A 14,877-nucleotide genomic window follows, 5' to 3' on the forward strand; every position below is an offset into this window, starting at 1 on the left:
CGGGGTAAGAAGCCGGGACACGGGGGGAGGGGGGGGGTTCAGGGCTCCGGTGAGGGACGGGGTAAGAAGCCCGGACGGGGGGGGAGGGGGGGGGTTCAGGGCTCCGGTGAGGGACGGGGTAAGAAGCCCGGACGGGGGGGGGGTTCAGGGCTCCGGTGAGGGACGGGGTAAGAAGCCCGGACGGGGGGGGGGTTCAGGGCTCCGGTGAGGGACGGGGTAAGAAGCCCGGACGGGGGGGGGGTTCAGGGCTCCGGTGAGGGACGGGGTAAGAAGCCGGGCGGGCGACCCCAGCCCCTGCCACTCGCGCCGTGACAGTGCGGCACGCTGACGCGCCCCGGGCGGGGCTGGCCAGTCGCTGCAGCCCCAGCCCCAGGCAGCCCCGCGCTTCTCGCCCGGAGCCGCCACGGCAAGTGCCCCCGGCTGCCGCCTCGCCTCGCCACAGCCCCGCCGCGCGCTTCGGCGCCCGCTGCTCACCCCGCTCCAGGGCGCCCCGCAGCGCCGCGCGCTCCGCCTCGGTCCCGATCTCGCCGATCACGGTCAGCAGCGCGTGCCTCCGCAGCCCCCAGCCGCGGCGCTCGCCCGACAGCCCGGGCGCCGCTGTATCCATGGCAACCGCCCTGTCAATGATCTCCATGGCAACCTCTCGCCGCTACTGCAGCGTGAAGCAGGTGACTGGCGCGCGGCTCTTAAAGAGCCATCAGCCCCACGCTGATTGGCTGGGGTGGACACGTGAACCAGAGATAATGAGGCCGAGCAGCGGGGGGCGGGGTCCCGTGGTCCCGCTGACTCCACCCTAGCCTACGTCCCCCTGCGTGCCGCACTCTGGCCGCCCCGCCCCCGGGCTGCCCGCGAGCTTGGTTCCCCACGCGGTCCGGCGGCGGCGGGGGCGGGGGAGTTCCGCGCTGCCCCGGTCTCCAGAGCAAGGGCCGCGGCGCCGGGGTCGGGTCGGGTCGGGTCAGCGCCGGGCGGCGCGTTGCCTTTCCGGTCCCGGCGCGCGGGGCGGGAGCTGGCTGGCGGAAGGGCCCCGCACTGAGACCGCGGCCCACGAGTCCCAGGCCGAGGCGCCCGTGGGCGAGCCAGGGTTCCCACGCTCCTGGCGTGCCCTGTGGCCCCGCCAAACAACCCTGCAAACGTCAGGAGAAACCATGGGGTTTAGAGAATGATTGGGGGGGTCTTTTAGGGACGTGTTTTTGAGGGTACATTCAGGTCACCTTTTCCCCAGCTTTTCTCTGCAAACAACGTGGCTAGAAACTTGCTTTAATTTTAAAAAAACAAACCACGTTCCAATTCTCATGTAATCCCATGACTGCAGGAGATGGGGATTGTAGAAAACCCTTGCGATACTCACAGTACAATCGCAAGAGCTGGTACTAGTCAGAGTGCACGTTACCTGGGCATTATTATTTCAATTTGTTCTCTGATTTTGTCACTGGATTGTGAGTGAGATGATTGGATTTTATTCCATTTAAGCAGGAACTTGTCCCTGTTAAGGAAGGACTAGAGTTAGGGTCTCTTAACTAAAAAGAAAAGGAGGACTTGTGGCACCTTAGAGACTAACCAATTTATTTGGGCAGAAACTTTTGAGGGCTATAACCCACTTCATCAGATGCATGGAGTGGATGAAGTGAGCTGTGGCTCACGAAAGCTCATGCTCAAATAAATGGGTTAGTCTCTAAGGTGCCACAAGGACTCCTTTTCTTTTTGCGAATACAGACTAACACGGCTGTTACTCTGAAACCGGTCTCTTAACTGTGAGGCACATTATAATATCCCCTTGGTATCAGAAGGGCTGGGGGAGCCCTCAAAATATGGCTAAAATTTCTTCATTAAAGGCCACAGATTACTGTGTCCCATGCTGCAAGTGCTTAAAATGGAAGACCCAGGAGGCTAGAAACATGTGAGGGGGAAAAAAGGACCTTAATTCAGTACACAACTGTTGTATATGCAGAGACAACGAGGAGTCCTTGTGGCACCTTAGAGACTAACAAATTTATTTGGGCAGAAACTTTTGTGGGCTATAACCCACTTCAGCAGATGCATGGAGTGGAAAATACAGTAGTTAGGTATAAATACACAGCACATGGAAAGATGGGAGTTGCCGTACTAAGTGGGGGAGGGTCAGTGTTAACAAGGCCAATTCAATTAGGGTAGATGTCACCCATTTCCAACACTTGACGAGAAGCGGTGTGGAGTTTATGCCCAAATAAATTTGTTTGTTAGTCTCTAAGGTGCCACAAGGACTTGTATTTGTTTTTGCTGACACAAACTAACACAGCTACTCCTCTGAAACTGTGCATATGATAGATAATGCATTCAACCTAGCCATGTCAATGGAGTACTTACATAGAATGTATGAGAGAGATTATCAAATAGCCCAAGCTCAGGCTATCAGCGCTTGGCATGTTGTGTAAAGGAAATTCCACCAATGGCCATTTTAGGATATAGAGTGTATGGATGATTATATCCAGTACAGTACTTGTGCTCTTCTGACAAAAGAGTAGAGATTTGGCCTGTGTTAATGCAGTTTAGTGAAAGAGTCTAAGTCTAGTGATTGTAAAACCAATTTAAGTAATAATCAGCCGTGTTCCCTAAAAATGTCAGTTCCTGTAGTCTGCAAGATTCCTGTTGAGAGGAGTTACTGCTTGAGAAGCATGACAGAGAAACCTGGGTCTTTGCTTTCAGTGGGATTTTTTTTCTTATAATCTTCCACGTCAACACTGAGGACACAAGAGAAAACTCAGAGTTTGGAAGGAAGAGTTAGCATTTTGGCAAGTGCATGTGAGTCTTGCTATCTATTGTGTCATGAGACACTAACAGCAACATAATCTGAAAAACAAAACAAAAAAATTGAATTTTCTCTCCTCTGTTTCCAAATGATTCAGGTTGCAGTTGCTGATGGTGTTAATAGGTTAGTTATGTTCCACACTAAGATCTTTAATAATCTGCATTAGGCTCCAGGAGATGAACTCAACCTGATGTGATAGAAATTTTTATATAGAAAACAGCTATGAAACCACAGTCTATGCACTTTATGGGAAATGAGCCTTATAAACAAAGGGAGGCAGTGGAGCAAAGGGATTGAATTTATTTTTCTGTGCTGTAATTTGCCAGACTGCATCAGTTCAGCTTGTCTCAAGTCATTGCACTGAGACAAGTAAATAGGTAAGTAAAGAGAGAAAACTTGCAGATACATTTCTTCAGAAAGACAAATGTAAGCGATTCTACCTTGAAAGTGGGACTGTACATCAGTAAAGAGAATCACTATGATCAAAGGTTTTCCGAGATTTTCAGACCACATGATCCAAGTACCTTCTGTTTTCAGATGATTCATCTTAATACTTGAGGATTATTTTTTGACATCTCAGCGCTCCAGAGCTGCAGCTTTTCACTGCAGTGCAGAGAGGCTGCTCCAGCTGGCTCCCTACCAGAGGGGGAAAAAGGAACAGGAGACATACAAATTGGAGTGAAGACTAAAAACAATGCCCCGTCATGGTGCTGTTCCACAGAGACTAGAACCTCTAGGGAAGATTGCTTACGCTTACAAATGAGACTGCTTTAAAATGGACAATGCCCTTTCTGCCCTGCCAGCAGCATACAGATGGAATAACTGGTAATCTCTTGCTTTCTAGTATGAATATACATATAATAGAATCTGCATAGCAATTGCTGTCCAAATTTTTTACTTCAAAGAAGCTATGACAATCTAAATTATCTGAGGATCTGCCCCAAAGATTTTTTTACTATGTGATATTTATTGCTATCATATTATTATTTATTTGTTTGTATTGTGGTAGCATCTAGCAGCCCCCGTCAGGAATCAGTGGCCCACTATGCTAGGGACTGTTATACGTATGTAATGAAAATATGATTCCTGCCCCAAAAAGGCTTTTACAATCAAAACGTATGATGGGAGACAACAGGTGAATACAACAGACAGTGGGAGTGCAAGGTAACAGTGAGATATTTATGGTTAGAAGTAGTTATGAAAAGGGAATAAAGCAAATAGCCTCAAATCATAATAAAAAGGCTCTTGAATGTGCCAGAACAAAAGTAATCCCCAATATTTCAATTTTCCAGTCCTGTAGCCCAGGACCTACTGCTACAGAATAATCAAACCGATCAATGTTCATTAAATGTCCACTCTTCCTAGCCAAAAGAAGAAAGAAGAAATGTCCATATGAATAAAGTCCTCTTGGGAATTGGAGACCTATGAGAGCATCTAAAAATGTTAAAACATTTAACCAAGTAAAATAAGACATAATACCAGTGATAGCAACTGTTACATGTATAAGAAAAAGAGGTGAATTACTAATGTGACTTTTTTTCTCCGAATGCACGGCCTTGATAGATTTCCATGGTGAGATCACCTGCCCAAAAGAACCCATTTAAAAGCAACTGGGGGGAGGGATAGCTCAGTGGTTTGAGCATTGGCCTGCTAAACCCAGGGTTGTGAGTTCAATCCTTGAGGGGGTCACTTAGGGATCTGGGGCAAAAATTGGAGATTGGTCCTGCTTTGAGCAGGGGGTTGGACTAGATGACCTCCTGAGGTCCCTTCCAACCCTGAGATTCTATGAACTGGATGAGTGTCAGAGGGTTCCATTTAAGGGTAAGCTTTGATCTAGCATATCCTCTGGCCCTTTAAGAGTAGGCATTCTGAGAACAGTAGACCTAGGGGGTCATGTCACTGCAGGTAGGAAGTAAGATTTGCTGAGTAAGCGGGCAGAACTGAGTAAGAAGCAGCCTTTCTTTCAGAAGGAGAAACACAAGGGACAAAGCAAGATCTGGTGTGGGTCTCTCCAGTGAGGTAGAACTGAAAAGAGGAGTGCTAGTAACTGATTGGTGAAAGTTCTCAAGTACTATGGGTCTAGATAAGATCAGTTATGGGGCCTTTTGGAGAACAAGACTGGAAAAGGAGCTTGGAGGGGTTTGGAAGAGGACTTGTAGGGAAAGGCCAGGGAGAAGGTCTAAACCAAGGTGCATTGTAGGAAGTAGCCCAGTGAAGCAGGTCAGTTTTGAGATTAGTGCACACAGCTGCTGTATGATTTAGGGTTCCAGGGCAAGGCACTTCTTCATGACACCAGCTAGAGGATGAAGGCTGGTTTGATTCCTTTTATAAAAGAGTAGGAGAATCCCTGTAGGAGGGGGTGAAGAACTATGCATTTTTCTTTTATTCGGAACATTTGTTCACCTTAAGAAGGAAAGGACTTTTGATTAGTCCAGTGTGTGAGAGGAAACTAAGGAACAGATTACCTGACCCTGACCCAGGCAACCTGACTTTATCACAGAGTGCAAGTGGATGCCCTCTGCCCTGTTCCAGGATTCTAGGACACACAATATAAAAGGTTCACCCCAAATTGTCACTTAGCTCCTCTCTAACCCTGGGCATATCCTTTACGTTTCCAGGGTGAAGGGGAAGAGGGAACGTTAGTGTGAATCTATGGCGGCAACATATTTGGAGGACAAAAGTTACTTCAGTATGTAATATTTTCTTCATCATGTGACTGGTTCCATAAGTGGTCTGATTTAAATAAAAATCCATGATCATAGGCAAGAATTTGGCATGATATTTTAGGACAACTTCATCCTTACAAAAATGTGTATGAGGATGATCTGCCATCCAAGCCGGCAGTACTGGAACATTCTTAATAGACCATCAGATATTTTGTGCTGTCAGTCGTTCTCAACGGGGGAGGGGTCCATGGGCCCTTTCAGAGGGGCCGCGGAGCCCTGCAGAGGAAACCCAGTTCCTGAGCCCCAGTCCCTTTCCCCCCGACCCTTCCGCGGGGCTGAAGCCCCGAGCCCCAGTGCCTCCCTGCGGGGCTGCAGCCAGGAGCGGCGTGGGGCTGAAACCCCGAGCTGCCCCCCTCCCCCCACTGCAGCTGGGAGCAGTGTGGGGCTGAAACCCTGAGCTCCCCTCCTCCACCATAATTTGAAAAGGACTAACTTGTATGACAGTAGAGAAGTGTCAGACACGAGATCTGCTGTCTTCATGAGGCTCCTGGAAGGAGACTCATTCTCTCTACCTGGGGTAAAGGGGTCAGAAGCACACACCAAAGGTCATACTTGTGTAGCAAGAATGATAAAAAAAGAAAGCGAAGAATCATAGCACTTAGAGATGGAAAAATTCTTTTTGACCCCATCTAATGAGGAATGAGAAAGTATGACGTCCAAACTGTCTTCATTCTATACAACGTGCCTCCATATCTTTTGGCCCAGAACAATCTCAAACCAAGATCTATTGACAGAGTGCAGCCAAGAGGATCTGAGCACCATCATTGCCGGGAGGCATTGGAGATGGATTGGTCATGTGCTTTGAATGGAAACTGATTCCATCACCAGAGTAGCAATAAGATGAACACCTGAAGGCAAGCGAAAATGAGGCCGCCCAAATACAACATGGTGAAGAGCTGTGAAAGCTGAGCTGAAAAACCTGGGGCACAGCTGGGGAACCATTGAAAGACTTGCCAGAAACAGACAGGAGTGGAGGAGCTTTGTCACTACCCTAAATGCCAGAGTTGTAATAGGAACATGATGATGATGAATTCTTCTTGACTTCACAGTTTCTAGAGCCAGGGCAAGAAGTCAGCAGGCGGATTCATAGGTGGAGTTGAGGGGTTATGTGGTCAGAGTAACAGTCAAGGAAGTTGGTCTTTCCAAATGTATTTTGTGTTGGTTGAAAAAGGGTTATATTGGTGTCAGGAAAGCCAAGGAAGAGGATGCACTAGGCAAGACAGGAGATGATTAAGGCTTGGATGGGAATTTTAGTTGTGAAGTCATCACAAATGCAGGAGAGAAAAAGAGAGCAAAAGTCAAACAAGGGAAAAGATAGGTGCTGGACTGAGCAGAGACAAGACAGTCTGACAGAGAAGTGGAGATACAGAGCAAATCAGCTAATTTGTAACCAGGACTGTAAATGTACTGACTTCTACAAGACCTTTAGGGAGGGGATTACTGGATGAGATGTAACACTCTTACCATTTCACCTTCATGAAGGTGAAAGTAAAGTAAAACAGGTGTCATGTTTTGTCGTCTCCTCTAGTCTTGCTCAGAGTGTTGTAGGTGAACATGAAAACAGAGCAGATTTCTCGGTTTACCTTAGATATCAAACTCAGAACAGGAAGTAGTTTCCAAACAGAGATATCTTTTCAATGAAGAATGAATGTTGTACTCTACTTAATGTTCTCTTTCTTCATCTGCTGTTTAGTCACCTAATTTATACCCTGTCCCATAATCCTGTTGTTTTGCTCCAGGTTACAACTGGATTAACTTAATCTATAGGCAAGGGTGTGACATTCTGTACCTCAAAGCAGCACCCTGAAACCGTGATATTTACCATTGTCATATAATTTCATTTTATACAAAGTATGGCTTGTGAGATATTTTAAAAGTCTTGATCTATTGAACATTAATATCATGTTGGATTATATGTGAAGTTATTAAGTATTGTTATGTGTGTGTGTTACTGAAATATGTTGTGAGGTTGGGAATACCCACAACCAATCTTTCAGGTACAACAATGGAGTAGTCAGATGTACTGATCGCCCATTAAAGGGAATTCACTTTCCCAGCAGCCATCCCAGAGAGAGCACGTAGACAATGGAGATGCTTGACCAATGAGGGTGGATCCCCACCTCACAAGCATAGATCTTTCCTGCAATCTGAAAGAAACTATAAAAGAGGGGAAGTGACATCATCACTTGGTCTCACTCCCCCCATAACTGAACACCTGGAAACACATCTGGAGGACAAAGACTTTGAACCGGGGAGGGTGGTCTCAGGCTGGGAGGCAGTTCCAGCCTGTATATTGAAGATTTGCAACCTGTTTGTACCATCTGTCAGGGTGAGACACTGCTTAATTCAAATCCTGTTTAGTTTGTAGAATGCAGACTGTGAATTTATTTTTGTTTCTTAGGTAACAACTTTAATCTGTAATGCTTGCTACTTATAATCACTTAAAATCTATCTTTCTGTAGTTAATAAATCTGTTTTATATTTTACTTAAAACAGTGTGTTTTGTTTGAAGTGCTTAGGAAATCTACTCAGGTTACAGAAGCCGGTGTATGTCCGCTTTTTTCTGTAGAAGTGGCAAACTGCATAATGCTTTTAAATCAAGATTGGATGTTTTTCTGAAAGCTATGATCTAGAAATTATTTTGGGAAAGTTCTATGGCCCGTAATATAGAGGCGGTCAGACTAGATAATCACAATCATCACTTCTGGCCTTGGAATCTATGCAAGAAAGGTTTAAAGTAGGAAGTCCATGGGAACTTGTAAAGAGAGAGAACCTTACATCAGAATCTGTGTCTACAGGGCTAACTTTGTTTTAAAGGGCACAGGATTACTAGGAATTAAAGGCTCAGGAAGTAGAGTTCCTTCTAACTTGAGGAGTTTTTAGTGGCAAAATGTTTACAGTTACAGAAGAATCATCAGGTCTCCCCAAAACTTTCAGGCAGTCATATGATGAGACTGAACCCTGATTGCCATCCTAGTAACCAGCAGAACAGCTTTAGGTTTTGATGCTGAAAATGATTAAATTTGATATTATTTAACTTTGACAGCATTTCCCAGTAGAAATGGTTGGAGCTGTGCTGCCATTTATATTGTGATTTCTTGGATGAGCTTGGGAGGGGTCTATGGAGAGAGAAGCAAAGAGGAAAGGCTCTTTGTTCTGACAAACCACCCTCTGCTCCTCACTGACCTCTTAGGCGATTTGTCAGGGCAGAGCTCCTCTTCCCTCTCCACTACTTTCTTATAAAAGGCCCTATAAGATGCTCAGTGTCTCCTGTGAGATCCTGAACACGCTTAGTTTCCATCTGTGTTAAGACCTAAGCACATATCTCTTAACAACCCCTCCCCGCTACCCAAAGCTACTGCATGTTCTCAGTATACAATTTTCAAAGTCTCTTAGCTTTGTAAAATAAAAACAATTATTTTTCAAACTAAGCAAAACCACTAATCCTCAATGAGGACTATATCCAGGCCAGGTTTCAAGTTAGAAACATGGAAAGTGATTCTATGGCTTGAAATTTTTAATGGAAGAAAACTATTTGTTCATTTTTCCACAATCAAAAAATGGTTGACAGAATGTAACTTACGTTAAAATAAACAATTCACCTTCAGGCAGAGAACAAGCATAGAAAATATCTGATCCAAATGCATTGGAAAGCTACTAATATGCAAAAATGGAAGATTATAACTAAGTATTCTGCAACCTTAACTCTAATTGTTGCTAACAGCCCACCTGTTCAAAGGATCTCCACACACAGCTAGGAATATGGAGGAAAGTGCAGCCCCTTTGAGCAAGTGGGGGCTATTAGCAACTGCTAAAGTTCAAGTTGCAAAATACTTGCTGTTGTTCTCTTCCTTTCATTTTGTCTTAGTGCAGGTGTAAGGTGATGTGTCATCCCTGAACTAGAGCCTGATTAATCTTTTGGCATTGGGAAGGAAAGGAGGGACAGAGGTCAGGACTATTCGGACACCCAGGTCCTCCAGCGGCTCCAGGGGGACGAATACGCCCCCTCCCCCACCGCCAGGCCCTTCTCCACCACCTCCTGGGCGGAGGCCTCCGATACTAGGAAGAAGATGACCTTTCCATACATTTTGGAGGTTGCCATGACGGCTGTGGGCCCCACCACACCCGCCAACGCCCGCACGTAGGTTTCTATGTGGGGCGAGGTGGGCACCAGGAGGCAATGGACACCATGTTTCCTGGTCAAGCTGGGGAAGGGGCCCCAGCCGCTATAGATGCTAGCAGAGGCGGTGGTCGGGAGAGATGACGTGGCAGCAGGCAGGGCAGCCACTGCCACCTGGGTGTACGCCCTGGGGGCCGGGGGAGGGGCACCCACAGAGCTGGTGGAGGGAGCAACGGGGATGGATGCTGTGGCCGGTGGCGGGGCCGCAGCAATTGGGGCAGCCCCTGCCATGGAAGGCCTAGTCTTTTTGGCGGGGCCCTTCCCCTTCTTCCTGCCCTGGCCTTTCGTGCCAGCTGGGGGAATTGGAGGAGGCGAGGGACATGGCAGCAGCGGAGTTCACCCCGTTGCCTGCTGCTGCTGGTGCCCCAGCGGGGGCGATAGCAGGTGGTTTGGTAGCGGTGGTTGAGGTAGAGGCTGGGGGGGCGATGGGGGGGCAGGCGGGGGAGGGGTGGCGGGGTCCACCTGAGGGGTACCACCTGTGTCCCCTGTCATAATGAGCAGGGAGAGAGGGGAAAACACCAGAGAGAGGAGGGGAAAGGGGAAGCAGGTCAACCACTCCTCCCCACTAGGCTGCTTAAGCCAGGTACACTAAGTCATTCCTGTGCTAGGCTCCAGCCAATCCACAACCCAGGAGCTGGTCTGGAGACTTTTAGGGTAGGTATATAAGCCTCACAGGAGGCACAGCAGAGCAGCTCACCCTGATTACTGTTACTTGAGGGCTGTGAGCTTGCTCCTGTCTGAGAATAGCAGTGGATGTGCCAAAACTTAGCCTGCTCCAGCTTTGGTCTCACTCTGGTCTTGTTCCAACTTCATACTGGACTCTTGATTCCAGCTGTGACCATTAGGAATGGCTGTCCTCATCATGGTTGCTGACTTGAAGGCTTGTAAGATGAATATTGTTAATTCTTCTCCAGTAAGATTGTCCAAATAAATTTATTTCTATTTAACTTACAACCTTAGATGCACATAGATAGCATTTGGTATTACTGTATATGTTTTGATCACGTAATAAAAGACCCTATGGTAATATGCCCCACAGGACAGCTAAACTGTTGAGAATTCTGAATTTCCTAATGTTTGTATGATGAAAATCTGACTTAAGGTTGCATTAACCTGTTTTTTGCATGTATGATAAACATGTGTTTATTAATCTATTTGTCATATTTATGGATTTACATATGCTGCAGTAATACAGACATAAACTTAAAAAATATTTTGTCTGAAGAACACTACACAAAAGTGAATTGGCTTGCATTACATATGCTATCAACTCCAACCTCCTCTCAGTATTCCACAGTTTTAAGAGCAGCATAGCATTTGACAGAGTTCATTAACTATTGGTAATCTGATCATATACTTGTAAGTATGGTAGCTTGATTCCACTGTAATTCAACATAATTTAAAAGCAAACTAAACAGCCCTTTAAATATATACATAATCCGATTAAAGTAATTTAAACTAAAAATGAGTGCCTTTAAAAACTAGAAATGAGAATATTTTATAACAAAATATTTTAAAAATTTCCTGTTTTACTTTCCTTTCAGGACCTGGCTTCAGGAATCTGTGTTTCTCCTGCAAGAGTTGATGGCATCACTGACATCTAAAGCAGTAGTTCTCAACCAGGAAGTACACATAATCCTGGGGGTATGCAGAGGTCTTCCAGGGGGTACTGTGATGGGTTGGATCACAGAAACCCCTTTGGGGCTGCCAACTGATGTGCCAAGACTACTTCTGCCCCTGCTTTCCCTGCCAGCCTGGGACTCCAGAACCCTGCCTGGTTGTGCCAGACATGCTTGCTGGCTACAAACACAGACCCAGGTCTGAACAACATCCCACAAGGTGCAGGCTTAACTGAAAACAGCTTAAGAAGTGTTCCTGTCTCCACCACTCAGATGCCCAACTCCCAATGTGGTCCAAACCCCAAATAAATCCGTTTTACCCTATATAAAGCTTATACAGGGTAAACTCATAAATTGTTTGCCCTCTATAACACTGATAGAGAGAGATGCACAGCTGATCTCCTCCCCCAGGTATTAATACATACTCTGGGTTAATGAATAAGTAAAAAGTGATTTTATTAAATACAAAAAGTAGGATTTAAGTGGTTCCAAGTAATAACAGACAGAACAAAGTGAATTACCAAGCAAAATAAAATAAAACACACAAGCCTATGCCTAATACAGTAAGAAACTGAATACAGATAAAATCTCACCCTCAGAGATGTTCCAATAAGCCTCTTTTACAGACTAGCCTTCTTCTAGTCTGGGTTCAGCAATCACTCACACCCGTGTGGTTACTGTCCTTTGTTCCAGTTTCTTTTAGGTATCCTTTGGGGATGGAGAGGCTATCTCTTGAGCCAACTGAAGACAAAATGGAGGGGTCTCCCAGACATTTAAATAGACTTTCTCTTGTGGGTAGACACCCCTCCGTGTAGAATCCCAGCTACAAGATGGAATTTGAGAGTCACATGGGTAAGTCACGTGTCCATGCATGACTCAGAACTTACAGGTAGCAGCCATTGTTCACATGCCCCACCCCCACTCCACCCCTTCCCCTGAGGACTGCAACAGGGGTAGGGCACCCTGCACGCACTGGGCAGCGGCGAATGGAGCGACCCGGCCCCAGCCCACTCCTCGCCGCTGGCTCCCAGCTGTGCTGCTAGTGAGTGCTGGGGGGAGGTTCCCCCTTGCCCCCCAAAGCTGGGAGCAAAGCAGAGCGGGCTAGGGCCGGGTCACTCCACCTCCTGCTGCCCCGTGAGTGCAGGGTTGGGCCTGCCTTGCACTCACCGGGCTGCAGGAAGTGGAGTGACCCAGCCCCAACCCAGTCTGCTCTGCCGGCTCCTGCTGGGGGGCAGTTTTCCCCTGCCCCCCAAGCCTGCTCTTGGCCCCCCCTCCACGGAGGCCTGGGGCCAGCCCCCCCCATGGGGGGGACTGCATAGGGCACCAAAATGGCTAGGAAAAGCCCTGAGTACATCCAAAGCAGCAAACTTGCCAGTGAGTGGGGCCACTGGATAATCAAGGTGCTAAAGGAGAACTCAGGGAAGACAAGACAGTTGTTAGAGAAGCTAAATTAATTATTTGTATTAGTCTTTACCGCAGAGGATCTGGGGGAGGTACCCACACTCAAGCTTCTCTTTTTAGGTGGCAAATCTGTGGAATGGTCCCAGACTGAGGAGTCAATAGAGGAGGTAAATTAAATAGCAGCAAGTCACCAGGACCAGATGGCATTTACCCAAGAGTTTTGAAGGAACTCTTATATGAATTTGCAGAACTACTAATTGTGGTATGTTTCAGAGTAGCAGCCATGTTAGTCTGTATTCGCAAAAAGAAAAGGAGTCCTTGTGGCACCTTAGAGACTAACAAATTTATTTGAGCATAAGCTTTCGTGAGCTACAGCTCACTTCATCGAATGCATTCAGTGGAAAATACAGTGTGGAGATTTATATACATAGAGAACATGAAACAATGGGTGTTACCATACACACTGTAACAAGAGAGTGTTAAGGGGAGCTATTACCAGTAGGAGAGCTGGGGGGGGATGACGACGACGACAAACCTTTTGTAGTGATAATCAAGGTGGGCCATTTCCAGCAGTTGACAAGAACGTCTGAGGAACAGTGGGGAGTGGAGGGGTGGAATAAACTTGGGGAAATAGTTTTACTTTGTGCAATGACCCATCCACTCCCAGTCTCTATTCAAGCCTAAGTTAATTGTATCCAGTTTGCAAATTAATTCCAATTCAGCAGTCTCTTGTTGGAGTTTGGTTTTTTTTAAGTTTTTTTGTTGAAGAATTGCCGCTTTTAGGTCTGTAATCGATTAGAGTGACCAAAGAGATTGAAGTGTTCTCCAACTGGTTTTTGAATGTTATAATTCTTGACGTCTGATTTGTGTCCATTTATTCTTTTACGTAGAGACTGTCCAGTTTGACCAATGTACATGGCAGGGGGCATTGCTGTCACATGATGGCATATATCACATTGGTAGATGTGCAGGTAACAAGCCTCTGATAGTGTGGCTGATGTGATTAGGTCTGTGTGATGCTTTTGCCGGGAACAGAAAAGGAATGGAGTCTTAGAATTTAGTAAATAATCTAGCTAGATATGCGTTAGATTCTGTTTTGTTTAAATGGCTGATAAAATAAGCTGTGCTGAATGGAATGTATATTCCTGTGTTTTGTGTCTTTTTGTAACTTAAGGTTTTGCCTAGATGGATTCTCTATGTTTTGAATCTGATTACCCTGTAAGGTATTTACCATCTTGATTTTACAGAGGTGATTCTTTTACTTTTTTCTTCAATTAAAATTCTTCTTTTAAGAACCTGACTGCTTTTTCATTGTTAAGATCCAAGGGTTTGGGTCTGTGTTCACCTACGCAAATTGGTGAGGATTTTTATCAAGCCTTCCCCAGGAAAGGGGGTGTAGGGTTTGGGGAGGATTTGGGGGGGAATGACGTTTCCAAGCGGGCTCTTTCCCTGTTATATATTTGTTAGATGCTTGGTGGTGGCAGCAATAAAGTCCCAGGGCAAAAGGTAAAATAGTTTGTACCTTGGGGAAGTTTTAATCTAAGCTGGTAAAAATAAGTTTAGGGGGCTTTCATGCACCTCAGCAGGTTACATCAAAGAGGAGCTGCAGTGACTAGGCATGGGGATGCCTGTGCCTTTAAGAAAAAGCATTGGAATGCGTGTGCCTCTAAGAACCCAGCCCTGGGAAGCCCATGCTGAGAGGTGCTGTCGGTGGCAGGGGAAATAAAAAAGCCCCTCTGCTCCCCCCACCCTATTGTTTGCTAAGCACTGGTGCCTCAGTCCACCGGGGTAACTGTTACCCCCTCTGCCCCTGCCTGTGTCAGGGTTTTACCCTCTGGCAGCGCCTCACGCCTGGGCTTAACTCCGTCTCTTCCCCCCTCATTCCTGATTTTGCCTTCAGCCCTATCCTAACCCTGCTTCCAGCTGCTTGACTCCCCTTGACCGGTCAATTTTCACCCCCTGCTCAGACCCTGCCCCCCCCCTCCTCTGATTTGCCCCTTTGCCACCCTGTGAATAGCAGTCAGCAGACTCTCACCGCGAATAAGGGCAGAGTGAAGGGCAGTGGCTTCAGCAGATCTTACTGAGCATGCTCAGGTCGTGTGCGCATGCTCAGTCCACCCGAAGTAGCCCATTGCTCCACGGAGCAGTTTCCTGTAGTGCACCTGG

At 46.6% G+C, this 14,877-nt stretch overlaps 1 protein-coding gene and 1 long non-coding RNA gene across 2 annotated transcripts in view; both read right to left on the reverse strand.

Annotated features, from left to right (window-relative positions):
• Positions 1 to 645, reverse strand: part of MAP1A (microtubule associated protein 1A) — a 122,191-nt gene extending 121,546 nt beyond the window's left edge. Inside the window, exon 1 of the mRNA XM_073304626.1 lies at positions 475 to 645. Coding sequence (XP_073160727.1) covers positions 475 to 634 — 160 coding nt within the window. The 5' untranslated portion in view covers positions 635 to 645. The remainder of the gene's footprint in view (positions 1 to 474) is intronic.
• A 2,428-nt stretch (positions 646 to 3,073) lies between these two features.
• LOC140895192 (uncharacterized) lies at positions 3,074 to 12,125 on the reverse strand. The gene is made up of 3 exons (XR_012154133.1): positions 11,904 to 12,125; positions 10,389 to 10,572; positions 3,074 to 3,421 (listed from the first exon to the last, which is right to left on the reverse strand). It is a non-coding gene; the product is annotated as an uncharacterized LOC140895192 (long non-coding RNA).
• Between the last annotated feature and the right edge of the window lie 2,752 nt (positions 12,126 to 14,877).

The sequence above is a fragment of the Lepidochelys kempii genome, chromosome 10 (assembly GCF_965140285.1).
Source record: "Lepidochelys kempii isolate rLepKem1 chromosome 10, rLepKem1.hap1, whole genome shotgun sequence".
NCBI lineage: Eukaryota > Metazoa > Chordata > Testudines > Cheloniidae > Lepidochelys > Lepidochelys kempii.